The 27,126-nt window shown below is 38.6% G+C and overlaps 16 protein-coding genes across 16 annotated transcripts; 8 read left to right on the forward strand and 8 right to left on the reverse strand. All coding sequences in view use genetic code 12, as the record gives it.

Moving 5' to 3' along the window:
* CANMA_001428 (uncharacterized protein) lies at positions 1 to 777 on the reverse strand (the record flags this gene model as incomplete). Its single annotated transcript, XM_051813394.1, has 1 exon — positions 1 to 777. A coding segment is annotated over one exon (777 nt), but the record flags the coding sequence as incomplete, so codon positions are not given.
* A 129-nt stretch (positions 778 to 906) lies between these two features.
* Positions 907 to 1,611, forward strand: CANMA_001429 (uncharacterized protein; the record flags this gene model as incomplete). The annotated part of the gene is made up of 1 exon (XM_051813396.1): positions 907 to 1,611. The coding sequence occupies one exon, from the start codon at positions 907 to 909 to the stop codon at positions 1,609 to 1,611; it is 705 nt and encodes a 234-aa protein (XP_051672788.1).
* A 116-nt stretch (positions 1,612 to 1,727) lies between these two features.
* RGD1 (Rgd1p) lies at positions 1,728 to 3,803 on the reverse strand (the record flags this gene model as incomplete). Its single annotated transcript, XM_051813397.1, has 1 exon — positions 1,728 to 3,803. The coding sequence occupies one exon, from the start codon at positions 3,801 to 3,803 to the stop codon at positions 1,728 to 1,730; it is 2,076 nt and encodes a 691-aa protein (XP_051672789.1).
* Positions 3,804 to 5,050: 1,247 nt separating this feature from the next.
* Positions 5,051 to 6,100, forward strand: CANMA_001431 (uncharacterized protein; the record flags this gene model as incomplete). The annotated part of the gene is made up of 1 exon (XM_051813398.1): positions 5,051 to 6,100. One exon carries the CDS (start codon positions 5,051 to 5,053, stop codon positions 6,098 to 6,100), a length of 1,050 nt encoding a protein of 349 aa, XP_051672790.1.
* Positions 6,101 to 6,347: 247 nt separating this feature from the next.
* CANMA_001432 (uncharacterized protein) lies at positions 6,348 to 7,022 on the forward strand (the record flags this gene model as incomplete). The annotated part of the gene is made up of 1 exon (XM_051813399.1): positions 6,348 to 7,022. One exon carries the CDS (start codon positions 6,348 to 6,350, stop codon positions 7,020 to 7,022), a length of 675 nt encoding a protein of 224 aa, XP_051672791.1.
* A 1,138-nt stretch (positions 7,023 to 8,160) lies between these two features.
* CANMA_001433 (DNA-binding ATPase) lies at positions 8,161 to 14,007 on the forward strand (the record flags this gene model as incomplete). The annotated part of the gene is made up of 1 exon (XM_051813400.1): positions 8,161 to 14,007. The coding sequence occupies one exon, from the start codon at positions 8,161 to 8,163 to the stop codon at positions 14,005 to 14,007; it is 5,847 nt and encodes a 1,948-aa protein (XP_051672792.1).
* Positions 14,008 to 14,579: 572 nt separating this feature from the next.
* On the forward strand, positions 14,580 to 15,737 carry RIM2 (Rim2p; the record flags this gene model as incomplete). The annotated part of the gene is made up of 1 exon (XM_051813401.1): positions 14,580 to 15,737. One exon carries the CDS (start codon positions 14,580 to 14,582, stop codon positions 15,735 to 15,737), a length of 1,158 nt encoding a protein of 385 aa, XP_051672793.1.
* Positions 15,738 to 15,812: 75 nt separating this feature from the next.
* On the reverse strand, positions 15,813 to 16,538 carry CANMA_001435 (uncharacterized protein; the record flags this gene model as incomplete). The annotated part of the gene is made up of 1 exon (XM_051813402.1): positions 15,813 to 16,538. One exon carries the CDS (start codon positions 16,536 to 16,538, stop codon positions 15,813 to 15,815), a length of 726 nt encoding a protein of 241 aa, XP_051672794.1.
* Positions 16,539 to 16,643: 105 nt separating this feature from the next.
* MED8 (Med8p) lies at positions 16,644 to 17,330 on the forward strand (the record flags this gene model as incomplete). Its single annotated transcript, XM_051813403.1, has 1 exon — positions 16,644 to 17,330. One exon carries the CDS (start codon positions 16,644 to 16,646, stop codon positions 17,328 to 17,330), a length of 687 nt encoding a protein of 228 aa, XP_051672795.1.
* Positions 17,331 to 17,408: 78 nt separating this feature from the next.
* Positions 17,409 to 18,410, reverse strand: GDT1 (putative ribosome biosynthesis protein; the record flags this gene model as incomplete). The annotated part of the gene is made up of 1 exon (XM_051813404.1): positions 17,409 to 18,410. One exon carries the CDS (start codon positions 18,408 to 18,410, stop codon positions 17,409 to 17,411), a length of 1,002 nt encoding a protein of 333 aa, XP_051672796.1.
* A 445-nt stretch (positions 18,411 to 18,855) lies between these two features.
* On the reverse strand, positions 18,856 to 20,331 carry NDH51 (Ndh51p; the record flags this gene model as incomplete). Its single annotated transcript, XM_051813405.1, has 1 exon — positions 18,856 to 20,331. The coding sequence occupies one exon, from the start codon at positions 20,329 to 20,331 to the stop codon at positions 18,856 to 18,858; it is 1,476 nt and encodes a 491-aa protein (XP_051672797.1).
* Positions 20,332 to 20,831: 500 nt separating this feature from the next.
* CANMA_001439 (uncharacterized protein) lies at positions 20,832 to 22,406 on the reverse strand (the record flags this gene model as incomplete). The annotated part of the gene is made up of 1 exon (XM_051813407.1): positions 20,832 to 22,406. One exon carries the CDS (start codon positions 22,404 to 22,406, stop codon positions 20,832 to 20,834), a length of 1,575 nt encoding a protein of 524 aa, XP_051672798.1.
* Positions 22,407 to 22,676: 270 nt separating this feature from the next.
* Positions 22,677 to 23,912, forward strand: KTR2 (mannosyltransferase; the record flags this gene model as incomplete). The annotated part of the gene is made up of 1 exon (XM_051813408.1): positions 22,677 to 23,912. The coding sequence occupies one exon, from the start codon at positions 22,677 to 22,679 to the stop codon at positions 23,910 to 23,912; it is 1,236 nt and encodes a 411-aa protein (XP_051672799.1).
* A 256-nt stretch (positions 23,913 to 24,168) lies between these two features.
* QCR8 (ubiquinol--cytochrome-c reductase subunit 8) lies at positions 24,169 to 24,456 on the forward strand (the record flags this gene model as incomplete). The annotated part of the gene is made up of 1 exon (XM_051813409.1): positions 24,169 to 24,456. The coding sequence occupies one exon, from the start codon at positions 24,169 to 24,171 to the stop codon at positions 24,454 to 24,456; it is 288 nt and encodes a 95-aa protein (XP_051672800.1).
* An 89-nt stretch (positions 24,457 to 24,545) lies between these two features.
* ERG20 (bifunctional (2E,6E)-farnesyl diphosphate synthase/dimethylallyltranstransferase) lies at positions 24,546 to 25,598 on the reverse strand (the record flags this gene model as incomplete). The annotated part of the gene is made up of 1 exon (XM_051813410.1): positions 24,546 to 25,598. The coding sequence occupies one exon, from the start codon at positions 25,596 to 25,598 to the stop codon at positions 24,546 to 24,548; it is 1,053 nt and encodes a 350-aa protein (XP_051672801.1).
* A 170-nt stretch (positions 25,599 to 25,768) lies between these two features.
* CANMA_001443 (uncharacterized protein) lies at positions 25,769 to 27,046 on the reverse strand (the record flags this gene model as incomplete). The annotated part of the gene is made up of 1 exon (XM_051813411.1): positions 25,769 to 27,046. One exon carries the CDS (start codon positions 27,044 to 27,046, stop codon positions 25,769 to 25,771), a length of 1,278 nt encoding a protein of 425 aa, XP_051672802.1.
* Positions 27,047 to 27,126: the final 80 nt, after the last annotated feature.

Raw genomic sequence — 27,126 nt, forward strand, 5'->3', positions numbered from 1 at the left:
AAAAGTCTTCCAGTATTTTGCTTCATAAAACACAAAAGTTATCAGCGCATACAGTTTTAGTAAAGAATCTCCGTAGCTGGTGTTCTTTTCAGTACCAGGAGGTAAAAGGTCTGTAAAATATGTCTTTGTGAATTTTGATTTGCCGTATTCGACTATAGAAGACTTTCGTGACCGCAAATAGTTTCTTTCAAGGTAGCTAAACACTTGACTTAGTTTCACGATGGCCGTATTCCAAGTCTTCCAACCTTTGAGAACGTGTTCACAGACTTCCAAGGAGTGGAAGAGCTGTCCCCCCTCTGATTCCGTAATGCCTGCATCTTCGACATCTGCAATTGCGTTCTCGATCTTTTCTTTGAAAAATCCATCAAGCTTGTCAAGCAAGTAGTCAGCCAATCCTTTTTGCTCATTATGTTTGTATCGGCAAATTGCCTCGACTCGACTATAAAGAAATGGCACAGAATGGCCCATCGTTTGACCTGCAATTATTCGATCGATAACATTGTACAATATTTGCTTGCTTGCATCTAGTTGACGTTGCGTTGACTCTGGTACACTAGCAGTATCTCTTTCTTCATCTTGTATTATTGGTGTTCTTTTCCTTTTTCTCGGTCTATTCTGTATTAAGTGACTTGTTCTGATTCTCGACAATTGTGGCTCGCCAGCAAAGGAAAGGGACGAAGTAGATGCCATACGGGACGAGCCTTCTGTTGATTCCACAGAGTTTAATGATGTTGATGACGAGTCTAGGTCTAATATCTGTGGGATTGTTTTAGGCATTATTTGATAGAGCTTTTACTGGAATGAGGGGGAGCTTGAGAACGCACACATTGCAAATTGAAAAAACTCGCGATAATGTTTCTGAACAGACTCATTTACCAACGTTTGTTTTAACATTTGCATCACGACATGTCTAATGATAATAAACAGGATACATCTTCTAAGGTAACAGATCCCAAGCAACTAACCACAATCTACAAAAAGAATGGGACGTTCGATGCTAAGAGAAAGGAACTCCTATCTAACTTCAAAGAATCAGAAACATGCAACAACTTACTCCTCAAGCTACGAATAATGGTTGAGTCCAAGATAAAAGCCGACCCATTGATACTAATGAAAAACAAAGGGAAAATGGCAGCATTAATCCAAGGAGAAATCGTCAACCGATCAAATATTAACGATCCTGCATCATCGAGTCTGAGTGATAGCAAAAACGATACCGGGATACTAAGTATAGTTGATAAGGATATACAGGAAAAGATTATCGATTCATCTCAGTTTCATGAATTATTGAGAGAAGAGTTGATGGATGTACAACGTAAAATAATGGGGATAAGCGATGAAGAGTTTGAGAAAATGAAGACTGAATTGCGAATGAAAAAGGAACAACGGGAACAAGAGGTGTTGAAAAGAAATGCTCGATTGGAAAAGGAGAAACTTCAAATGGATTATAGGAATAACTTCAAGGTCAAAGATTTGACAAATGGTCATGCTGCGACAAATGGGCATCGTGTAAATAAAGCACCAAGGTTTAACTTAAAGAGTAGTACTGATGGAGACAGACCTGATGCCAAAAAAGTTGAGAAGAAAAAGGTTACCAAGATGATGTACTGAGAGAGGAGGCTTTTTCTTTCACTAGGTGTTGGGTCTACTACATGGAAACTTGTTTTACGCGACGGGTATTAATATTACTATTAGTCTATACGAATTAAAATTCTGTTTTGTTTGTTTTATTCTTCATCAACTTCAAAAATATCAGTAGCTATAGTCATCAACTCTTCAACGACTTTACTCTTAAAACTCAAGTCTTGTGCACTGGTCGAGTTATTGTTGAAAATAACAGGACCCCAAATTATAGCCAACGATTTAGCATTCATTCTATTCTTGGCTTCGTTAGCAGCAATCTTGTTCAAATGGAAAATCAAGGCCCGTAATGTAAAATATGAACCATCAGGTAAACTGAATACCAAATGGTGCAATTTTTTATGAATCAAATTCTCATCAGCCAACTTGACAGTCTCTATAAATGATTGCGAGGCGGCTGAAGTCACCAATGGCTCTGGCAAATTGGCAAAGTAGTACTTGAGCAATGATGCTACGCAAAATACATCTGAGTCAATTACGTTCGACTCATCAATATCTTTCCCAATCAATAAGTAGTTGGTGAAATTTGAATCAATGAACTCACGCAATTTCTGCACTTGGTTGACATTGGAGCTGGTTCGGTAAATTCCAACAAGATCAATTCCATAGGACTCAATCACCTCAATACATCGACGGACAACCAATGGTACGTTATCCACACCAGCAAACTTGATTACATCCTCAATTGAAACACCAAACGTGGGTTGTTTAAAAGAGGCACTTGAATTGAACGGTTTTGGCCCATTAAGATTTGGTGTAGATGGTTGGCTAGCTGGATCCAACGAAGAATAGCCCAGTGGAGGATTGTTGGTATAGGAATCAGAGGCCGAGGTGTCAAGTGCAGTACCCTTGTTCGATGTATTGTTGTTGCTTGGTTTTGGCGCCGAATATACTCCTGAATAAGGTGCCGAAACATTAGAATCACTTTTTGCATTGCTGCTACTGGTGCTACTTTCATAGATGTTTGTCTTTGGCTTGTCATTATTCCATTGATTTCCCGAAGCAGCAGCCTTTATATTACTAGCACTATTGGACTGCTTTCTATCCGTATTGTTCAAAAAAGGCTTGCCAATGTCCTTCGCTTTTACTAGTGAAGGATGGATGTGGTAGTCGATGGGGACAAGTGACTTGTTTGTAGTTTTTGACCCATTTTCTAACAAGTACTTGTACAAGTCCTTTTCATTGTCGATTGAGCTTGCCATTGACTTCATCGACAACTTTGTTGCTTGTAGTGGACTAATCAACACACCCGAATTCATTATTAAAGTTTCGTTATAAGTTGCATATTTTTGCAACTGTACATTTAAAGCAATGTCCATTTCCAAAATCAAATTTTTCAACTTCTTTGCATTGTTTGGACGATGCAAGACTAATATCTCATCTTTGAGCTTCTTACATGTGGCAACTTTCGATTTATATTCCTGATCAGCAAGATCAACTTTTCTTTGCAAATCATCTTCCTGTTGCTCAACCGTTTTATTCTTTAAACTAAAGGATTTCTTTGATGGATCAGAGTTTTTAAGTCTCTCCAAGTCTTCACACAAATGGTTGTACCTTGTTTTGGCCTTTTCTGCAGCAGATATAGAGTCAATGCATTCCTTATCTTTTCGTCTGTATTCGTCCTTGATTGTTTTCCTCGACCTGATAATAGTGTGTACCAACGACATCAATTCATCATACATCGTGCTCAATGCAGTAACATAGCTTGATCCAACACCTGACAAGCTTTCATCAAATCCTATAATTCTATCCATTTGAATTTGCAACGAGTCATTTTTCAAATTCTTACTATTATTCTTCATGCTCGTTCTAATTTGACTGGCAAACTTCTTCAATTGGTTATAATGATCATCTTCAATCTGGGCCTTCTTTTTAATAAACTTGCTAAACTCTTCAGCTGACGTCAAACTTTGTTTCAACCGTTCCAGAAGCACATCAAGCGCTGAATCACTGTTGAGTACCGCCTTTATTTTGTCGTCATTGAGTAGATGCGACGAATCGACTGCATGAGAGCCAGTAGATGTGCCATTATTATTGAGAGTGCTGCCTGTGTTTAGCGACGAGTTAGATAAGCTATGTGTTGGTGCTGGTGGTAAATTTGAGTTGGTATTGGCTGTAGTAGGATTTTGTGGAGGATTGACCTGGTCCTTTTTGTCATCCATCTTCGGCGGGCTTAGTGGTAATTCAGTTCTATGTGAATAATTGATTTGTTAGTGGTGGTGGTGTGGTACACGTATTATGAAACGATAGTGTGCAAAGTATGTGTCTCGTATAGACGATGGTGATGATGATTGATAGTTTTATGTGTGGTTCGTTTAACAAAAGAATGGGAAAGTTTTTTATTTTTTTTCGTTCTCTTAAATTACGTAGCTGTTTTTATTTTCTTATACACACACACATCAATGATTTTGCGTTTTTCATTTACAATAATTATAGCATTTGCATTGCAAGAGTATAGACTACTAGTAGATATAGGGGCCAGCTATACACGTATCATTTAACAGAGAGAAATCTCTACCCAACTTACAAGGCTTAACGAAAAAGATGCAATCTAAAAGGGGGGCTATGACATGTTTTTCAAAGTGTGATCAGAAAAAAACAAAAAGAAAGATCAAAAAGTGTCGCGTTTTAGTGTGAAATGTTTATTTGACACAAGTTATTATCGCTCATATTGTCCCCCAATTGAATGTGTATACAAAAAGAGGCTCGAAATAGGATGTCAGTGTCAAAGTCGGGCCGTCACCTGTGGCAAATGGTCATGTTGTTTTTGCATTAACTTCAGGAGATGAAGGTGACAAGGAAACAGGAAGCTATGGTGTATTCACTCTAAGATCAATATCGTTATTTCAGTTGTTTTACGCGTTGAGGCTTGTAATAATAGCATATATTTGACCTTATCTTAGGTGAGATAGGACTTCCACACTGGGCTCGTTGTGATGTAATACTTTAGGACCCCAATCTTTCAGAAGCAACATACGAAGATTTGCTAAAAGCGAGTCCTAGATCAATTTTACTCTCAAAGCTTTAGCTAAATCTGCTGTAGAAGCTTCAAAGACTACATAAGGCCAAACCCCCTTCAGTTCTATATCAACCTCACTATTATGCCTGCCCCACTTACATCAAACGATGCTACCATCTCCAGTCTTAAAAATAGAAGAAGTGGAGTAATAAAACAATCTGAAAAATTTACCCGTCCGAGACTTAGAGCGGAGCGGAATTATAAAGACTTTGCTAATCAGCGCATAATTATGCACAAACACAAAAAATACTGAAATACCCCCGCTTGAAATGGATAGGATATCTTAGAACTATAAATATAACAAGTGATTGTTATCCTTTAATTGGGTTTATTCACAACAACATCTTATTTTTCACAACAAAGAAAAAGCACCTTCTAAATTTATTCAATATGCCTACACAGATCGGTTACGGATACGTCAAGGGCGCCACGGAAATCACTAAATTCATCGACTTGCCAATCCCAGAACCAGGTCCAAATCAATTATTGTTAAAGATTGAGGCAGCAGGATTATGTTTATCTGACCCCCATACGATTATTGGTGGACCACTTGCTCCTAAACCACCCAAGCCAATGCCAACAAAGTTTGTCATGGGCCATGAAATTGCCGGAAGTGTTTACAGAATTGGCAAAGATTTGGAAGACAAGCCTCAATTCAAGCCGGGATCACGGTTTGCATTGCAAATAAATCAAGCTTGTGGGGCTTGTGAGTTTTGCAGAAGAGGTGATGATGGTAATTGCAGTGAGTCAAGCCAAGCGTATGGGTTGAATGAAGATGGTGGGTTTCAGCAATTCTTGTTGATTAAGAACTTGAGGACTCTTTTACCAATTCCTGATAATGTGAGCTTTGCCGAGGCTGCCGTATGTACTGACTCAGTATTGACGCCATTCCACGCAATTCAGAAAGTTAGAGACAGAATTAAACCTAGTTCAAAGGTGCTTGTGCAAGGATGTGGTGGTTTGGGATTAAATGCAATTCAAATTTTAAAGCAATACCAGTGTCATATCGTTGCTACTGATTTGAAACCGGATATTGAAAAAGTGGCTAAATCGTATGGTGCCCATGAATTTTACACAAACTTGAACGACTCCAAACATGAACCCATGTCATTTGATGTTATTTTTGATTTTGTTGGTATACAAGAAAGTATCGACATTTCAAACAAGTACATCAAGAGAAGAGGTACATTGTCCCAAACTGGATTAGGTAGGTACAAGTTTAAAATGCCAAATTTTACATTTGCATTTAGGGAAGTTGAGGTTTTCTACAACTTTGGTGGTAGTTCAGCCGAGCAACTTGAGTGTTTGCAATGGATTGCCAAGGGGTGGATTAAACCTAATGTGCAGCTTGTTGATTTTGAAAAGTTGCCTCAAGCAATGCAAGATTTGACTAATAACAAAATTAGAGGTAGAGTAGTCTTTAGACCAAATAAGTTATAAAGTAGTTAGAGACTAGTTAATGAAGTATGAGTTATGTGATGATTATTGAACTTCAACAATCTAAGATTCTTTAGTGTCTGTTTTGTAAGTGCACCGTGGAGGTGTAGTTTTGCACCCTTTTCCATACTCGCATTAGTTTCCGTGGAAATCGAGAAAAAAAAAATTGGCAAATTCTATTCACCAGTCAATCGCCATTCTACACTTTCTCCACTGTATAATATATAACAAATTACCAATTGGGCAAACAATGGCAAAGAAAACAGGAGAAAACTCGAAAAAGGCAGCAGGAAATGCTCGTAAAGCAGAACAAGCCAGCAAAAAGAAACAAGACTCACTCAACCAACTAGAGCAAGAGGAAACAGCAAAGTGGGATGAAGGATCGAAAAAGGGAAACAAAAAGAAAGAAGAGGAACAATTCAAGAAAGAAGAAGCAGCTCGTAAAAAGCAAGAGCGTGATCTTCTTCTAGCTGCCGAAGAAGCCAGCTTGCCTTCCAAACCAGTCAAATCAAAGCAACGTGGTGCCGATAAAGTTGCTTCCAAACGTACTGGTAAGATTGATGATTTTCTCGACTTTAATAAGGATACACCGGAACTTAGTGCTTCAGGGTTGGATAATGCATTGGCTGCATTAGCTTTGACTGGAAAAGATTCTGGTGTTTCAAACAAGGATATTGATCGTCACCCAGAGAGAAGAGTTAAAGCTGCTTATAATGCATATGAAGAAAGGAGATTACCTGAAATTCGTAAAGAAAATCCAGGATTAAGGTTGCAACAAATCAAGAATCTTGTGTTTAAAGAGTTTCAAAAACTGAGTGAGAATCCAATGAATCAAGAAACAAATGTACATTATAATGCCAGTAGGGACGAGTTGGAGAGCAAGAAGTCAGAAGTTAGACAATCAAGGGAAAAGAAGTTTAATTAGGTTTATATGAGGTGGTTGTAGATGCTCACTAGTGTGTAGATAATGAAAGATGTATGTGTAGTAAAATCAGAGCTGATAGTTGTAGATATGAATCTTTATACCATTCTGGAACATTCAAACGTTTCTGCTGCTTGTGAACAGCTGTTATAGCTACGACAACTGGTGATGGCAATTTGTGTTGCCAGTTTCACAGAAAGCTTAATTTGAACAGCACAATAGAAAAATGAATACGTGTCAAAGTTGATTGTTAAAACGGACTAGCAAGTGTAGCCCAATTATGGTCCTTGTGAAAAAGCATACAGCTTAAAAGCTGAGACCGATGCTTTGCCCACTACACTCCTCCCCGATTTTAGTAAGCCCAAGTTTGCTCTAGAGGGTGATACCGCGTATGCGAAAACGTTCTTTTATTGTTTTTCTTTGTGTAGAGTAATCACGTGAACAAAATAAAAGAAATAGTTTTCTCTTTCTTCGCGTCTTTTTTTTTATTTTTTTTAGGAATGCATATTGATGATGTAAGTGTTGCGATTACAAGGTGAAATTACAAAAAACAAAAGCGTTATTCAATACACACACTCTCTCTATTCACGTAGTTGCTTAGAAACATGCTGCCGATACTATATAAGTGACAGAAGTGGGAACAGTTGTCGTATATAGGAGTACAAAGAATAAACAAATATTGTATATACGTGGTAAATGATGGTAACAAAATTAACAAAATTAACAAAATAAAAAAAAAAAAAAAATAAAGAAAATAAAAATTGATGAATTTGTTGATGATTGATGACTTCTTTTAATATAAATATAGAAATAGAAAAAGAATTAAAATCAACACAATTCGCACAAATTTTTCAAATTGTTTTTTTTTTTTATTTTTTTATTTTGTTAAATAAATAAATAAATAAAATAAAATAGCTTGTCAGACGTACACGACCTTATATACTACTTTTGCAGTCAAAAACAAATCAACCATTATATATATATATATATATATATAAGGCAAAACAAACAAACACGTTCACACAGGAGGGTATCAATTCACTTCCACAGAGAAGCCCTATTATTGCCATCATTAGCTTCTAATTAGTTACACTTTTTTTTTATTGCCTCATATAAATGATACACACAACAGACCACTATTATGTCGAGATTAGATAGATTGGTTGTATTACTAGAGACAGGATCAACCTCATTTATCCGAAACACAGCTGCTGATCAGCTATCAGACTTGGCTAAAGCTCATCCAGAGGATATTTTAAACTTGCTTGCTCGTGTATATCCTTTCCTTAAATCACCCAAATGGGAAACAAGAGTCGCAGCTGCACGAGCGTTTGGAGGTATAGCAAATAATGCACCACTATGGGACCCAAATTCACAAGAGCAAATCAAGCAGGAAAACCTGGAGGAGACATTAGTTAAAAAGGAAGTAGAGGACAGTCTATCATATGAGACCAAGGACTTTATAAAACAAGAAGCACATGAAGAAGTCAAGATCAAGATTGAGCAAGATCAAGAATTGGATAAAATTGACGACTCCATATCAAATTTGTTACTGTTTAGCAATTTTGACTTGAATGAATTGATCAAAAGCGGAACGACGCTATTGGCGTCAAAATCAGACAACACTTTAAACTGTGATGACGAAGTTGATGAAGATGATAGGACTTTAATTGGCAGGATAAAAAGACATCGGGCTAGCATCCTACCCAAGCAAGAGGCACCAGAGGTAGAAGTTGGCAAAACCATGGATGCTGGAGATCAGAAGCGGAGTAAAATCAGTTCCGACCCAGTGATCAAACAAGAACCATTGTATGGAGATGAAGTTGTATCATCAGATGCATCTACAACAGTACAGTCACCAAGCGCTATTAGACCGCTGCTTGATAATCCATCAAAGCCAGTATCTAGCGCTAGACTTAAAGCCATGCAAAAAAGGAGAGCTAAATTTAGTGCCAAAGCTGGTGGCAACAAGATGAAATCAATTGATATCTCGCAAAGCTCTATTTCAAGACAAATGGTGGAAAATGGTGATGGAATGGACCTTGACTCCGATAACGATGGCAATAACAGTCACCAGCAATATGACGTTACTTCACAACAGGGAGGAGAAAAGTTGGTTGTCGAAGCTAAAGTGGAAGAGATTTCGCCTTTACTTGCTTTGCATAATAAGGTGACTGGATTAATATGGCTTTTTCAAGGAGTTTATGAATTGCTATTAGCCGACTTGTTTGACGACAAATGGGAAATCAGACATGGTGCTGCATTGGGGTTGAGAGAATTGATTAGGAAACATGGTAAAGGCACAGGGAGAATTATGAATAAAACCAAGGAGGAGAATGACCGCAATAATAAAATGACTTTGGAAGATTTAGCCGTAAGGTTGTGCATTTTATTTGTGCTTGACCGATTTGGTGACTATGTTTCTGATACTGTTGTTGCCCCAGTGAGAGAATCAAGTGCACAGACATTGGCTGCGCTATTGATACATTTAGACGATGAGACAGTGATCAAGACTTTTAGTTGTTTGTATACCATGACGTTGCAAAACGATTTGCCGCCTCCGAAATGTTGGGAAGCTAAGCATGGAGGGATGTTGGGTGTTCGTTATCTCGTTAGTGTACGAACTGATGTGTTGCTTAAGAAACCCGATATGTTTGACCAAGTGTTGAACATGGTTCTTCATGGACTCCAAGAAAGTGACGATGACGTTCAGTCAGTGGCAGCATTGACATTGACACCAATTGCATCAGAAGTTGTATCTACTCGAAAGTCCATCATTCAGTCGTTATTAGCGGTAATATGGGACTGTTTGGTAAATTTAAGAGATGATTTATCTGCCTCCATTGGGTCAGTCATGGACTTGTTGGCAAAGTTGTGTAGCCATAGAGAGGTGATTGATATAATTCAGCATGATGCAGCTAAAGATGACAGGTATTCATTCAAACACTTAGTGCCTAGACTATATCCATTTTTGAGACATTCAATCACAAATGTCAGAAAAGCAGTTTTACGGACTATTTTGGAATTTTTATCAATACAAGAGGACAACATCACAAATACTTGGATTGATGCCAAAGCAATAAGACTCATTTTTCAAAATTTATTGGTCGAGCAAAACTCTGATGTGTTGCAATTGTCAATCACAGTTTATGACAAATTGTTAGAAGAAGTTGACAAATACAAGATGAATTGGGGGGACCTTTTTGTATCGCAGTCTCTGGATTTGTTATCTTTGACAATGACACCAATTGGAATAGCAAGACAAACTTACCAGATGAATACTCGATTGATTATGAGACCCTCGGGCCAAATGGTGGGGCCGTTGGATGACGAAGACAGTCGTCGTTCTAAGAAGCGTAATAGACAACAAACAGAAACACCAGAATCAGATGCGATTGAAGGTAATGGCATACCCATTGAAGATTTGAAGATCAATATTGATGCACCGGTGTACAAGGGTGACGTCATGCTCATTGGGTTTGAAAAGATGATTGCTACTCGTTCGGCAGCTGCAAGTGCTTTTGGTAAGGCACTAGCGCTAATCAAAGATCAAACAACATTGAACCAAGTTTTCCAAAATTTGTTATCCTTTTTAGATTCACCATTTGAAACATCTAGATTATTAGGAGCATTCATTATTGAAGAGTATGCTACGTCAGTAAAGGAGCAGCACCGGGAACCAAATGAGGAAACTGTTGCCATTTTTGCCAACACATTGATGGCCGTACTTCAAGCTCCATCTTCGCTTCCATACTTCCGTGAGTTGATACCTTCCCTCAAATCTGTACGGACTACGTGTCTACAACTATTTGACTGCTTTGTATCGACTGCTCGGTTATCACCATCAAAAATACCCCAAATTCCTATCCTTGTGCAAGGTGAAGCCGAAGCAGGCCCAAATGCTTTTACTTTGGAATGTGCAGAAAAGGTAAGTGGCGAAGTGTTTGACAAATTAAAGAAAAGTTTATCGAGCAGTCACCGTTTGGCTGCAAACCAGGCTCTAGAAGATGCCAAGCATAGAATCACGCTTGCGGTGGATGAGTGTCGAAGTTTGGTAAATTCGAAAATTACCGCCATTTTAGCGTCTTTTGCTGGTGCTGCGTTGGCATTATCAGGTATTCCCAAAAAATTGAATCCGATCATCAAGTCATTAATGGAAAGCATCAAACTGGAAGATTCCCTTGTATTGCAAAAAAAGACTGTGTTTTCAATTGCTAGTTTGATTCGTCAATTGAATGAAACGGGAAAACGGAATGTGGCTGATAAAATCATCAAGAATTTGTGTGCATTTTTGTGTGTTGACACTGCTGAAGTACCCGAGTTCTATCATAACGTTGGCTTCAAGACGAACATTTTATCCTTGAAAAAGGAAGAGAGTGCTAGTGACCATGCTGATGCTGCAGCACATGAAAGAGCAGTTCACGAAGCAAGAATTAAACGTCGTGGGGCTTTGCTACTGCTTGAGGAGATAATTCTGATGTACAAGCAAGATTTGTTTACCGAAGTGCCGAAGTTGAAAGAATTGATGGTTGGTCCATTAAAAGAATTGGCTACAGTAAGTGGTGAAGCAATAGCCAAAGACGAGTTTAAAGGGCAAAGTATAATCGACGCTTTGGGTATATTGAAGGCATTATTACCACAGATAGATAAGTCATTACACCCGGAGATTACCGATCATTTGGATCTTTTATTACCTGGATTGAAATCAGAATATTCAGCTTTCCGATACTCGACTGCTAAATGTTTTGCCACGATATGTTCAGTTGCTCCTACTAAAGCATTTACATTCTTGGTTAATTCCGTATTGCCCATGTTGAAAAATGCTGGTAGCATAATTGAAAGGCAGGGAGCTATTGAAACTATATATCACATTTCCGCAGTGATGGGTGCCAGTATCTTGCCATATGTGATGTTTTTAATTGTGCCGGTATTGGGGAGAATGAGTGATTCAGATCACGATGTGCGAATATTGGCCACTACTACCTTTGCTTCGATCATCAAGTTGGTTCCATTAGAAGCTGGTATACCCGATCCTGATGACATGCCGCAAGGGTTGTTGGAAGGTAGAGAAAGAGAACGAGATTTCATATCGCAGATGATGGATCCAACAAAGATCAAGCCTTTTGACTTGCCGGTATCGATCAAAGCAACCTTGCGTAAGTATCAACAAGAAGGTGTCAATTGGTTGGCATTTTTGAACAAGTATCACTTACACGGGATCTTATGTGATGATATGGGTTTGGGTAAGACATTGCAAACTATCTGCATCATCTCCTCAGATCACCATATTAGAGCTGAGAAGTACACAGAAACCGGTGCTGTTGAATATAGAAGGTTGCCGTCGTTGGTGATTTGCCCACCCTCTTTGACCGGGCACTGGGAACAAGAGATTAACCAGTACGCTCCATTCATGAAGGTGTTGGTCTATGCTGGAAATCCAAGTATTAGAACTCCCTTGAGAAGTCAATTACCCCATGTCGATGTTGTTGTGACATCTTATGATGTTTCGAGAAATGATGTCGATTTCTTGAGCTCATTAGATTACAATTATTGTGTGTTGGACGAAGGGCATATTATAAAGAACGCCAATTCCAAGCTCTCAAAGTCCGTGAAGCAAATTAGAGCTGAGCATAGGTTGATCTTGTCCGGTACACCTATTCAAAACAATGTGTTGGAGTTGTGGTCGTTATTTGACTTTTTGATGCCTGGATTTTTAGGTACGGAAAAGGTTTTCCATGAGAAATTTGCCAAACCAATTGCAGCCAGTAGAAATAGCAAGACGTCGTCTAAGGAACAAGAAGCTGGGGCATTGGCACTTGAGTCCTTACATAAACAAGTGTTGCCGTTTATGTTACGTCGTCTTAAAGAAGATGTTCTTTCTGATTTGCCACCCAAAATCATCCAAGATTATTATTGTGAATTGAGTGACTTGCAAAAGAAGTTGTACAAGGACTTTGCCAAGAATGAAAAAGAGAGTATCAAGAATGATGTATCATCGGCTGAAAAAGAGGGCAAGACACACGTTTTCCAAGCATTGCAGTATATGAGAAAATTGTGCAACCATCCAGCTTTGGTTGTATCTCCTAGCCACCCTAAATATGTTGAAGTGGAACGATTCCTTGCTTCAAGGCATTCAGACTTGAAAAATATAGAACACTCGCCAAAATTGCAGTCTTTGAGGACGTTATTGCTCGAGTGTGGTATTGGGACACAAGATTCTGACTATGGTAGAGTAAGACAAAAGAAGACCAACGACGCGCTTATGCCTCTTGAAGGAGTCATTTCGGAACATCGTGCTTTGATATTTTGCCAATTGAAAGATATGTTGGATATTGTTGAAAATGACTTGTTGAAAAAGTATCTTCCATCGGTGACTTATATGAGACTAGATGGTAGTACTGATCCAAGAAATCGTCAAGCTATTGTACGCAAGTTTAATGATGATCCATCGATCGATGTCCTTCTCTTGACTACGAAAGTTGGGGGATTGGGGTTGAACTTAACTGGTGCTGATACTGTCATTTTCGTTGAACACGATTGGAATCCAATGAATGATTTACAAGCGATGGATAGAGCTCATAGGTTAGGGCAAAAGAAGGTGGTGAATGTGTACCGTTTAATCACAAAGGATACATTGGAAGAAAAGATTATGGGATTGCAGAAATTTAAAATGAATATTGCATCAACCATTGTTAACCAGCAGAATACAGGGTTACAATCAATGGATACTAACCAATTGTTGGATTTGTTTGACGTTGAGGACAACGGAGTTAAAATGGAAGAAAGCAATAATTATGATGACGACAAGAGAGTAAGTGGAAATGGAAATGGCACGAACATAGGAAGCGGAAGTAACGTGACAGAGGAACTTACTGGTGGTTTGACTGGTAAAGCTGCAGGTGCTGTTGGTGAATTGGCTGAGTTGTGGGATGAGCAACAATATGAAGATGAATATAATCTTGACAATTTTATCAAGACATTAAAGTAACGGTGTGATTTGAAGATGATGTTTGTAAATATATAGATGATAATGAATACTTGCATGTTATAGACTGGAAAGATGAACATTTGAGGAAGTAGCATTGGTTTACTAATTCCAGGAACTCTATTTGTGGATGTGTCACGCTACCAGCTCATGCGATGGGGTCGATGAGCTACTGTAGTAGTTGCAATATCAAGTAGGTTATTCTAGAGCTAAATGATGGGGCTAAGCTTTCGTCCTAAGTAACAAATTATACATTGACTAAATGGAATTGACACATGTTTGAAACAAAATACCACACCTATTCTCAAGCAGTTCTTGACATACGGAGTTTAAATTTTTCACTTGCACTCGTTACTTTTTTTTTCGTATTACCAAATGAGGCATTGAAAGGAACCCTTTGATCACACATAATTCACACACGCATTCGATCAACCACTGATAGATACAAATTTACTGAGATATATATATATAGCTTGTTTTGTTATCCGTTAAATTTCGCTTACCCATCCATCTGTGCATAGTCTAGTATCTTGTTTTCCAACAACTAGCTGTTCCCTAAATTTAGCAATCACACGATGGCCATATCACCCAAGGAGCAAGATAAACTAAAAAGTTTAGAAAAAGATGCAGAAGTAGCATACCGCTATATGGCTTCTGATGAGCAGTCATCTACTTTCAAAGATAAAGAACTAATATATGAGCTCGAAGCAGCAGCTCCACAACATCAAGGCAGCACAGCAGCGACGAGAATATCAAAATCAGAAATAAAAGAGACAAAACCTTGGGTACATTTCGTAGCTGGTGGGGTTGGTGGTACTGTTGGTGCAGTTGTCACATGTCCACTTGATGTTGTCAAGACAAGACTACAATCTGATGTATATCACAATGTTTACAACACAAGTGTAAAGTCGGGCAATCCAATAAGACAAGCATTTCAACATTTAGCAGAAACCGGTGGTGCATTAAGAGGCATGTACGTGAATGAAGGAGTAAGATCGTTGTTTAAAGGTTTGGGCCCAAATTTAGTTGGTGTAATACCGGCAAGATCAATCAATTTCTTCACCTATGGTGCCACTAAAGATTTCTTGATACGAAATTTCGGAACCAAAAACAACGAAAAAACTGAACAAACGTGGATGCATTTGGTTTCAGGAATAAATGCTGGGTTTGTAACTTCGACAGCAACGAATCCCATTTGGTTGATTAAAACACGATTGCAATTGGATAAATCAAAACTGAAAATTTACAAAAACTCATGGGATTGTTTAAAACATATTATGAAAAATGAAGGGTTTTTTAGTTTATACCGTGGTTTAAGTGCATCTTATCTTGGTGGAATTGAAAGTACAATACAATGGGTGCTATACGAACAAATGAGAATGTTTATTAATAGAAGATCACTACAAATCCATGGAACCAACCCCACAAATAAAACAACAAGAGACCATGTTATGGAATGGTCTGCTCGATCAGGTGCTGCCGGTTTAGCAAAATTCTTGGCTAGTTTAATAACGTATCCCCATGAAGTTGTGCGAACTAGATTGAGACAAGCACCATTGGAAAGTACTGGTAAACCAAAATATACAGGATTGATTCAGTGTTTTAAATTGGTGTTTAAGGAAGAAGGTTTTGCTAGTATGTATGGTGGTTTAACGCCTCATTTGCTTAGAACTGTGCCTAATTCAATCATCATGTTTGGAACCTGGGAGTTGGTTGTGAGATTGTTGTCGTAATAACCAATGCTTTTGGCTTGCTTTGTGTGTCTGTATATATATTGGGGTTGCTTGTAAATAGACGAATTTAATAGATTATCCGTATTTAACCTTTTTCAAGTCGGGCTCATATGGCTCTTGTTCGCTTAGGTCCAGCTCTTCTGAGGATATTTTATCTCGAATAGAATGTGAGGATTCCTTCTCTTGATTTAAATAGAAATTTTTCTTTGGGTGTAGATGGTCCTCATTATTGGAGTTACTTTCTTTTGATCTTTTTGGCTTTTCTGTATTTTGAATGAGTTTATAAAACCTTGGTGGCTCACCCTTGGGCAATGTAACACTCAACTCGTTAATTAGTGGATCTGACTGGTAACGAATCTTATCTCGTAGTGGAACTGTCAAGTTCTCTAGCGGACTCGCAATTTCTTCATTGAGATGGGTGACATTTGGAACCTTCCCCAATGGGTTCAATTCTGGATTGAAGTAGATTGATTTGTCACCCCATAATTTACTCTTTTTTTTGAGATTCAATCGTTCTTGTTTCCGTTTCTCCTCTAAGAACTTCTTTATCTTACCTTGATGCAAGTTATTTTTCTCGATAAATGACCAATCTTCTTTTAATGACTTCAAATAATCCTCATCTCGATCTGTTTTGGATTCTTTTGACTCGAGATTTTCAATTCTATGGTATAGCTTTATCGGATCAGTATTCTTTAGTTTTTCTAGTTTATGTTTGTGTTTCTGTCGCTGTTGTACTTTGGATTGTTGCTTCCTCTCATTTTGTTTAAACTCCTGTGCTAGACTCCAATTGCCTCTGATCATTATTTGGTTGTGGATGCAAAGAAATGGGTGTTTCAAATGAACCAAAAAAAAAAACCCACAAACTTAGGACCTTTATTAAACACTTTTTATACCAAGTTACCCTACATGATGAACCACACTCCTGTACCTTCAACCCCTGCGGCTCCACCACAATTAGACTTTAACCAAATACCGGTGGATGCCCTCGAATCTATCCGTAATAGACTTAACCAAATTCATGTCTCCCTTCGAAAATTATCAGACCAAATAAACGCCCATAATAGACACCCAACAAAGATCAAGTTGCCAACATTTACCCATTTCCAAAATCAATTTCAAGTCCTCATAACACAGCTAACATCAATTGCCAATATATTGTATAATAACGAAGAGCTCCTTTTAAGAACAAATGTTTATCCTACAGTCAATTTTCCTACAAGTCAACATGAAGGGTTATTAACTACATTGTTAAGGAAGAAGGCACTTCCAGAAGTAGACGAATGGATCAACTCATCAATAACGACGATCGAAGAAATTCAAGAGAAGGGACCCGTGGATTTCGAAAAGGAAGACGAATACGTAGCATGGAGTCTTATGAAGATGCAAGAACTTCGTGATGAATTTCAATTTTATGGTTTCCACACCGTAGAAGAATTGGAGCACATGGAGACCCCAGAAGGAAAAGCAGAAGCCAAATTGAAAAAGGAGGAAGAAAATGCCAGAGAAGAAGCTGAAAGCAAGATAACACGCGGTGGAAAGAAGGGGTTGCATCCTAATCAAGTAATGAAGTTTCTATGTCAGGGACAATTGTAAAAGAAACTCCATTTGATGAATGAAAAAGAAATGAAATGAAAAGAATCTCTATATCTATATACTCTGTATAAACCTCAACTAACTCTCGACATTATAATAGGCGTCGTAAAAGTACAAGATTGAAAATACAAAAAATGCAATAGCACCGCCTAAGGTCACATTTCTCATGGAAATCTTTTTAGCCAAAAGCTTACCTCCAAGACATGCGGCAGCAGTACATAACCCATGACCTATTATTGCTCCGAATATAACATACCAGTATTCAGATCCGGCAGCCATAGCAATCGTGGCGATTTGAGATCTGTCTCCCCACTCTCCTAAGAAAGTCATGACGAAAACCTGGATCCAAATAGGTGTGAATATAAAAGAAGCCAAATTTTGTAACTGTTGCGTCACCTCATCAAGCCAGGAACGTTTTGTACTCTGTGCCGAACCAGCTCCGCCTTCCATGTCGTCTAACTGTGTATTAATCTTACTCGAAGCAATTTCCTCCTCTACTTCAGCCAACTCTTCCTCAACTCCCAAATCTTTTGACATGCTCAACCCTTCCCTTAGCAATTTTGCTCCAAATACAACAAACAAGACAGCGGCCAAGAATTGAGTGACGCGTTGAGATATCAAAGTCGGTAATGCATGTCCCACAATACCAGACAACACCGTCATGACCACTAATGAAGTAAATGCAGCAGTAAATACAATAACTCTTGAATTTCTCATAGCCATTAAAGCCGCTATAAGGAAAGTTTTGTCTCCGATTTCAGAGACAACAATCATTGATACCGACATAATAAAAGCATCATAATTCTTGGCTTCTGGAACTTCTGCGGCAATGTTGTCCTCAGCTGCAGTTGCTGATTTTTGGTACGGGTCCAACGGCTGTTTCATATGGTCAGGCGTTGGATGATTATCTTCCTCCTCTAATGGCTTGACACCTAATTTGTTAGTTGACTTGTCATGGCCTGTTTTTGTCTGATCGTTTGAAACTACCGCAGCACCAACTGCATAATCCTCATTAGCCACCGCAGCTAGGATAGTTGTGGCTATGTATGCAAGTGGCAAAATAAATTTTTGGTATTTCATTTTCGTGTTCTTCGGAGTTTTATCTTTGCAGAGTCGCGAGCTCTGTTGTTGGATTAAATTGGAAGTTGTTGATGGAAAGTGAAGCCTCAAAAGTTAAGTGTTGGACACAGTTCGGGATTATATTTGTCACGATATATTTGGGCAATGAAGGAAGTCAAATACTGGACAAATGTGTTGTATTTCTAATCAGGTAAAGTAGGCGTTGCTAAAAAATTTTGATATTTGTTAAACCCTCTCTCTCTCTTTCTCAATGAGAAAAAGATTCAGAAATCTTTTATAGTTTAGTTTTTGTGTTCACAATGAGGAGTCATAGAACAAACAACAAACATTTCATACTTGATGCTTATACGAATGGCATTTGACAGAGGATCACTACTAAAATCCTGGACTATTTACTGCAGTTTTTATTGACTAGATATAAATAGGAATCATTATACACTTTTGCTCAATGGCCATGTGGTATTGGGTTTTCAACAACAACACCATTCTTTACTTTACCTCCATCAACCCATCCACCATAATGAACGTGACCTAAATCTTCGTGCTTCTTTTGATACTCATTGATTCTGTCAACCATTACTGGTCTGAATGATTTGATTAAACCTTGCACTGGCCATGCGGCAGCATCACCAAGCGCACAGATGGTGTGACCTTCTATTTCCTTGGTTAATTCAAAAATCATATCAATTTCCCTTTCAGTTGCTTGACCACTTTGGAATCTGTCCATCATTCTTTGTAACCAAGTGGTTCCTTCACGACAAGGAGTACATTGACCACATGATTCGTGCTTGTAGAAATGGGCAAACCTTTGAATGGCTCTTATTACATCGGTCTGTTTGTTCATGACAATAACAGCTGCAGTACCCAAACCAGATCCTACATCTCTTAACGCGTCGTAGTCCATCAAGACTGTATCACAAGTTTCTTTTGGCATGATTGGGACAGATGATCCTCCAGGAATTACACCCAACAAGTTATCCCAGCCGCCTTTAATACCACCACAGTGCTTTTCTAGTAATTCTTTTAATGGTATGGACATTTCTTCTTCAACAGTACATGGTTCATTGATGTGACCTGATATACAAAACAACTTGGTACCTGAGTTTCTTTCACGACCCAAAGAGTCAAACCATGCTCCTCCCCTTCTTAAAATAGTTGGGGCAACTGACACCGTTTCAACGTTGGCAACAGTGGTTGGTCTTCCGAACAAACCAACACCGGCTGGGAATGGTGGCTTCAATCTTGGCTTTCCTGCTTTACCTTCTATGGACTCAATTAATGCAGTCTCTTCACCACAAACATATGCACCCATACCTCTGTGGACATATATATCAAAGTCATAGCCTGATCCACATGCATTTTTACCTATCAATCCGGCTTTGTAAGCTTCATTTATGGCATTTTGTAGTATAACAGTTTCGTTGTAAAATTCTCCTCTGATATAAATATATGCTGCAGTGGCATTCATTGCTCTACCTGCCAACAAACAACCCTCAACCAACTTGTGAGGATCTTTTCTAATAATTTCTCTATCTTTACAAGTACCGGGTTCACCTTCATCGGCATTAACAACCAAGTATCTAGGACCAACGTTCTTCTCCCATCCAGGTGGGTTCATAAAGGACCATTTCAATCCTGATGGGAAACCTGCACCACCTCTTCCTCTTAATCCGGACTTTTTCATTTCATCAATAATCCATTTGTCTCCTTTCAAGATGATTTCTTTGGTCTTGTACCAATCTCCCATCTTTTGTGCTGATTTCAAATCATGTCCATAATTTCCATAAAGATTTTGAAAAATACGATCTTGGTCCTTCAATCCACCATGGTGTCTGTTTGGGTTTGCTGCTGGGTCTGCAGTTGTGGCCAATCCACGAAGTGAAGCCAACTGGCGTGGCCTTATTTTAAAGTTACGAAGCATTTAGTATATTTGGGGTTGGTGTACTCTATTGGATCAGTGTAGTTCTATAATAATCGATGATTATGATGATGATATGTGTGATGATTTCAACAACTAATGATACTCAACTTAGAGGTACAATAAAACACCTTTTTGACTATAGCAGTGACTTCCAATGTGTTTTTTTTTTATTTTCCTTTTTATGAAGAAGAAAAAAAAATGCATACTTTTAACTATGCGAATGGATTTATGTCATTTTTGTTTCCCTTTTTTTTTAGTAAAAGGGATTTCACCGCATTTTATTGGGTGAAAAAAAATTATTATGCACACCAAAATTGGTAGCTTTCAGCGATCAAATCAATCAATCAATGAGTTTGATCCATACAAAGCTTTGCTATTTCGATGATTACATCATGTATGTATATTGGAGTAGCATTATTTTGCTCTTCTGACAAGTTACCAACTGCTATGCTGGGTAACTTGCTGACTCGTCGGCAACTCAATTGGTTCGCCTACAATAGTTAGTACAAGGCGAGGGACTTCAAACGGGAGAAACGTTTACGTACGTGACAGAAGTTGGCAAGTTGTTGCAACAGGGATGAAATTTCCAGCTCCGATAAATCCCCTTTGTCGGGGTTAATGGTATCGAGGTTAGTTCTTAATACTTGTTCTATTTCGGAGAAGCTGGGACTTCCAAATTTGAAAATTCTAACTGCCCTGTCCAACACAGCCGTATCGATGCTACTTAACATATTGGTAGTAGCAATAATCACCAAATTTGGAAACACTTTTAAGCGATCCAAATATGTGATAAGAATATTGACGATTCTCAAGCCGTCGGAGACTTCATTATTGCCCATTAAACTTGTTCTACTTGTAGCAATCGTTTCTAACTCATCCACAAGTAGAAATACTATAGACGTTGGGTGTCGAAGTAGTAGCTGTTCGATAAATAAAAGGAGTGCCAGGAGCTTCTTTGGTGACTCGCCGAAATACTTTGAAAATATTTCGCCGGTGGAAAATTCCATCATAACGCTGGGTTCATATCTACCGATCCCCTGCTTTGCAATAGATAATTTTTGAAAGACCGCTTTAGCAAGTGATGTTTTCCCAGTACCAGGCATTCCTTCGAAGATTACAAAGTTCCCTGTCTTAAGGTGTAGCTTGGTTGAGTTCAACATGGTTTTGCAACAGTTTAAAATTGATCGCTTGAATTTTGCACCCAATATTATAGTTTCCCAGCTCAACAACAAGTCCTCGTGGGGGAGCTTGAAAATCGTGAACGCTAGATTTGTGGACGACATTATTTCCTCCGACAAGGCGTTCACCTCCTCAAATACCTGCAAAGTAGGTTCACTTTCTATTAACACGTTGCGTCCCGACTCCGGCTTCGGGATTCCAATAAAAGATGCATCTTCAAACTGTTGCGTAATATCATCAACACTAAGATCCAACCGCGGATTTGTTGAATTGTACACTCTTTCAACTTGAGTCGGAACAGAATAAAAGTTAAATTGGAACTTTGTTGACTGCTCTATCGTAATGGTATCTGATATGGCTCTTCTTTTCCGCATTTCATCGATTAGTTTATTGGCTGGTGAGTTTGGTGTCAACATTTTCTGAGTTGTTGCAAATATTGACGTGACTGCAAATTTTGATTTGAGAATGTGCTCGACTTCTGATACGAGGGGAAGACTCTTGTGTAAGATGGATGCTCTGTGCTCTTTGAATTGCTGGGACAAAACTAGATTCATCAAGCAGCCATTAACTAGGGCTTTCAGTATGGGAATAGATACCTTATCACAACGTCTTTCAAAATAGATCTGAGAAAACTGCTCCGAAGAAATCATTGGACCTTCTTTATCATCTTCATACAACAAAGAGCTCTCCACCGCTTCATAACCTGTGCTCAATGATTTGTCGATTTGCATGGGTTGGTTGCAATTTCGTATATAGTTAATCAAGTGCACCGTCAATACCTCTTCAAAGCTTATACCATCTAGTGAAACTGGGTAAGTATGATTACCCTCTTTTTTCTCGTAACCCTTTAGTGCCAACCATGGTCGAAGACAGCATTCAAAAACTAATGTAGTCATTTGCTGAAAATGGTGGTGTAGTAAAGTGGTTGCCAATTTTTCTTTCACCAAATTTTCCAACCCACAGAGTATCAAATCATTTTCATCAAGACTTCATTGAAGTGTATAAAAGTACTATTTCGTTTTTGTTCAGCTTTTCGTTCGTTATCTGCTAAGCACCTTTGATATATCTTTCCCGTATCCAGAGCCGCATCAACTCGATTGAAACGAAACACACACAAAATTGTCGATGTAAAATCATCAACTTCTTATGATCCCACCAAAACACATATGACCAGGATAGTCACATTATCAGCGACGCTCTTAGTAGTAGCAGTTGCTATAAACTATTACCTTGCACTGACATATATACTGCATGGACGAATACAGAAAGAGTCCACGTACACTTACAACCCCCTTGCAAAAGGACAACCAAAACTAGCGTCCAATTCGTATCTTCGAAAACAGTTTCCACCTCGAAATTTAGAGCAGATTGGAAAGGAAAATGCTACTATGATTATGCTTGTCCGAAATGGCGAGCTCGAGGGAGCACTTTCCTCGATGCGATCTTTGGAAGATAGGTTCAATCGAGAGTACAAATATCCGTGGGTCTTTATGAACGATGTACCCTTCGACGAGGAATTTATTGAAAAGACAAGCCTTATGGCAAGTGGTAAGACGTATTATGAGCTCGTTCCCGAGGAGCACTGGCACCCACCTTCATACATAAACAAGACCAAATTGGATGAAAACTTAAACACGTCAACTAGCGTACTTTACGGATTTCTGAGATCCTATAGGAACATGTGCCACTTTTATTCTGGCTTCTTTTACAAGCAAGAGCGATTATTGAATTATGAATGGTATTTTAGAGTCGACCCTGACGTTGAGTATATGTGCGACTTCCAATACGATCCATTTCAATTACTACGAGAGAATAATAAAATCTATGGGTTTGTTATTGCCCTTACGGAATTCGAAAATACCATTCCAACGCTTTGGCAGAATGTTGAAGCATTTATAGAAAAGTATCCGGACCTACTCCATTCCAACAATGCCCTCGATTTTTTAACAACGCACGAAACTTCAATCACTCATTACATGCCTTTTACAGAATCAACAACAAGATACAACTTGTGCCATTTCTGGTCAAATTTTGAAATTGCAAACCTAAACTTCTTCCGGAGTGAGGCGTATGAGACGTATTTTAGGCATTTGAGTGAAGCTGGAGGGTTTCATTACGAAAGATGGGGCGACGCTCCTGTGCACACTATCGGTTTATCCCTTTTAGCTGACAAGAACCAAATTTATCATTTCGAAGATATTGGGTATTACCATGTACCCTTTTTAGCATGTCCTCATTCAGAAGATGTTATTGCATCAAAGAGATGTATATGCAGGCCAAGAGATGCATTTGAAAAGATGAATCGTACTATTGATGTAAATGCCCACAGTTGTTTATCGCGATGGTGGAAGTACGGTGCAGGGAAATCGTTCTTGAACGAAGCTGATTATCGTAGGTGGTGATTCCAGATGTGGTGTATATCTCAATAATCTAATAGGCATTTAGAACTACACTTTTGCCTATTCAATTGTAACGTGGGCTGGTTTGTATGTCTTTGATATTTGTTATAGTGATTCGTTCCTGCATATAACTATCTTCCTATCCAATGACAGTGTTGAAATTTGGTATTATATTTTTGTAAGAAGAGAGAAAATTTAACTCAATAACAATTTCATCAACCACCCTTAGGACATAAACACAACCAAAAACTAGTCAAATATGGCAGGTCCACCACATCCACATGCATACATGGGCTGGTGGGGAGCTATTGGTTCCCCCAAGCAAAAGTACATTACTCAATACACTATCTCACCATTTGCTGCTAAGCCATTGAAAGGTGCAGCTTACAATGCTGTCTTCAACACATTTAGAAGAGTCAAAAACCAATTCTTGTACATTGCCATCCCAGCCGCTATTGTATACACTATCTTCGACAAGGCAGAAAGTTACAACGAGTACTTGTACACCAAGGAAGGAAGAGAAGAATTGGAAAAGGTCAATGTATAGGCGTTGAACAATTTTTACATAGTAATAACACGATGTTCATTTTATAAAGGTCAATGAGTTTGACAGTGCAACTTTTGTATATGATGCGCTTATTTAGATCTCTTATACACTTTGTTCAAAAATGTAGTCAAGACATCCTTTTTCAAGCCTCTTGACTCGTCAATTTGATCAATTTGTTGTCTCAATTTTTGGACTGTGGATTCTTCATAATCGTGATATATCTTTTCAATACCCATATCCTTAAACAACTGCTTGCATTGAGCTTCTGATGTGTCATCTTTTTTCCCGTAGTTGTCGTCTAACACCTTACGTTGTTCCGGAGATGCGTGTAATAATGCTTGATTAACAACCCACGAACACTTATTATCCTTAATATCTGTTCCAATCTTTCCAATCTGTTCAGGGGTTCCAAAACAATCTAAATAATCATCTTGGATTTGGAAATACTCACCAAGAGGAATCAAAACGTCCTTGACCTGTTTCAAGTCCTTTTCGTCGCTGATTCCAGACATATACATTGCTAAAGCGACAGGCAAGTAAAATGAGTAGTATGCAGTTTTGAAAATAACAATGAATGAATGCTTTTCCAAAGAAAACTTGTCTAAATCAACATGTTCTTCATCAGCGGTTACCAAGTCTAACAATTGACCCAATTCAGTCTGGAAAGTAACCTCATGGAACAAATCCAACAAGTCGATATAGTATGAGTCCTTGCGGAAATGCTTTCTTAAAATCTCATAGATAGCGCCATCTAGCATGAATGAATCATTAATGGCTATATTTCCCACACCCTCTTTCAAATACCAGCATGGTTGTCCTCTTCTGGTTTTCGATTGATCCATCATGTCATCGGCAACTAAAAAGTATGCCTGCAACAATTCAATAGCCCATCCTAAAATGGCAACTTTCTTGTACGTCTCGTCATCTAATTTGTCGGAAGAAGTGTTGTTTAAAATAGCATACGTGTCAACTACTGACAATCCACGATTCAATTTTCCTCCAGGGGTATTGTAGTTTAAATTGTTCTGAAACCAAATAATAGCCTCTTGAGGCATCTTGTAGGAAACAAGAATGCCCGTCAATTCTTCGACAATCCCGTCAAATACATTGACAAATCTAGATCTTGCTGCTTCCTTGGACATATCCGTGTGGGTGGGTAAGTGAATGCGTGTGTGTGTTAATCAACGATGTCAACAATTGACTGAAAAATTTATGATAAAATTTAAACGACGCGATTTTAATTTTACGAGAGATTTGTAGGCAGATGTAACAACTTCATTCCTATTCTCCCTATATAATTCTATACACATTTTTACCTCCTAGAACGTTTGCTCTTGCCTGGTCTCGAGGACTTTCCTTTCATCTTCTTACTCGAGAAACCACTTATATCCGCGGATGATGAAGCATCGTTCTTTCTTGATCCACTCTTTTTACCGCCTTGTCCGTACTTGGAATTTTTAGCCATTCTCTTACTGTTAACTTTTCTTCTCTTATTGTCACCACCATTGCTGCCCTGGCCTAAATATTCATCTTTGGTTGCCTCTTCCAAAGCAATTTGGAAATCGTCGTCATTACTAATCTCATTGGCTCCTCTCTTCTTTTTCAAGCTCTTGATCTTCTCCAATGTCTCTTTCTTTTGCTTTGCTCTTTGTTGCAAAGTTTCATGCTGCACTTGCTTACCAAATTTCTTCAACTGTCTTTGCTTCTTTGCATCTTCTGAAGCCTTCTTGTCAGCAGCTTCGCTCAACAACTTGGTCTTTAATTTGTCCATGTGCTCGTCATTCTTAACCATTTCAGCAAAGTAGTCAACAGGACGTGAAAACGGTACCTTTAGTTTGAGCAAAGTGGTCCTTGCTTGCTTGACAGCATCCAAACCTTGCTTGTAAAATGCTAATTCTCTCTCTGTATCGTCATATATATCTTTAATTTGAGTTTCAGCATTATCTGCACTAGTTACAGATTGATGCTCGGTGAACAGGTGTTTTTCCCATGGAAGCTGAATACGTGCCAATGATTCTCTTAAGGCTGCCATGTTGTTTATCGTAAGCTTAGTGTGTGGCACAATGTCAGCATCTGAATCATATTCCACATCCGACAAAGGCACATCATCTTGATGTTCAGCTTCTTCATCATCCTCTTGGTCATCTTCATCTTCATCTTCATCTTCATCATCCTCACCCTCCTCTGCGTCATCACTACCATCAATATCACTTTCACTCTCGCTAGCAGCTAATCTCTCCAAATCTAACGCATTGTCTCCTCTTTCTTCTTCTTCTTCTTCTTCTTCTTCTTCTTCTTCTTCTTCTTCTTCTGAGTCTGCCTCCTGTGCCAACTGAGCTTCAATCTTCTTCAATTTTCGAAGATCTTTCTTTGACAATGCGCTACTTTCGTACTCATCCGATTCTCCACCAATCTTTTTCAATATAGGTTTAGGTACAACAGCAGGTGTGATTCTCTCATCCTCAACGTTAGGCTTTGAGGTCTCTGATTTAACCACATTCTGCTTTTTGGATTTGCTCTTTGGATTCACTTCATCTTCTTTTTGGGCTCTGTGGTGCTTGAGCTGTTGCTTTAATGTACTTCTACCCATTGCTGATTAAACTCTAATATGGTGTGTGATAAAGTACAGTGTTTTTGTCTGTGAGATGCCATTAAAAGAAAAATTAATTT

This window comes from Candida margitis, assembly GCF_024628925.1.
Source record: "Candida margitis strain CBS 14175 chromosome Unknown scaffold6, whole genome shotgun sequence".
Lineage (NCBI taxonomy): Eukaryota > Fungi > Ascomycota > Pichiomycetes > Serinales > Debaryomycetaceae > Lodderomyces > Lodderomyces margitis.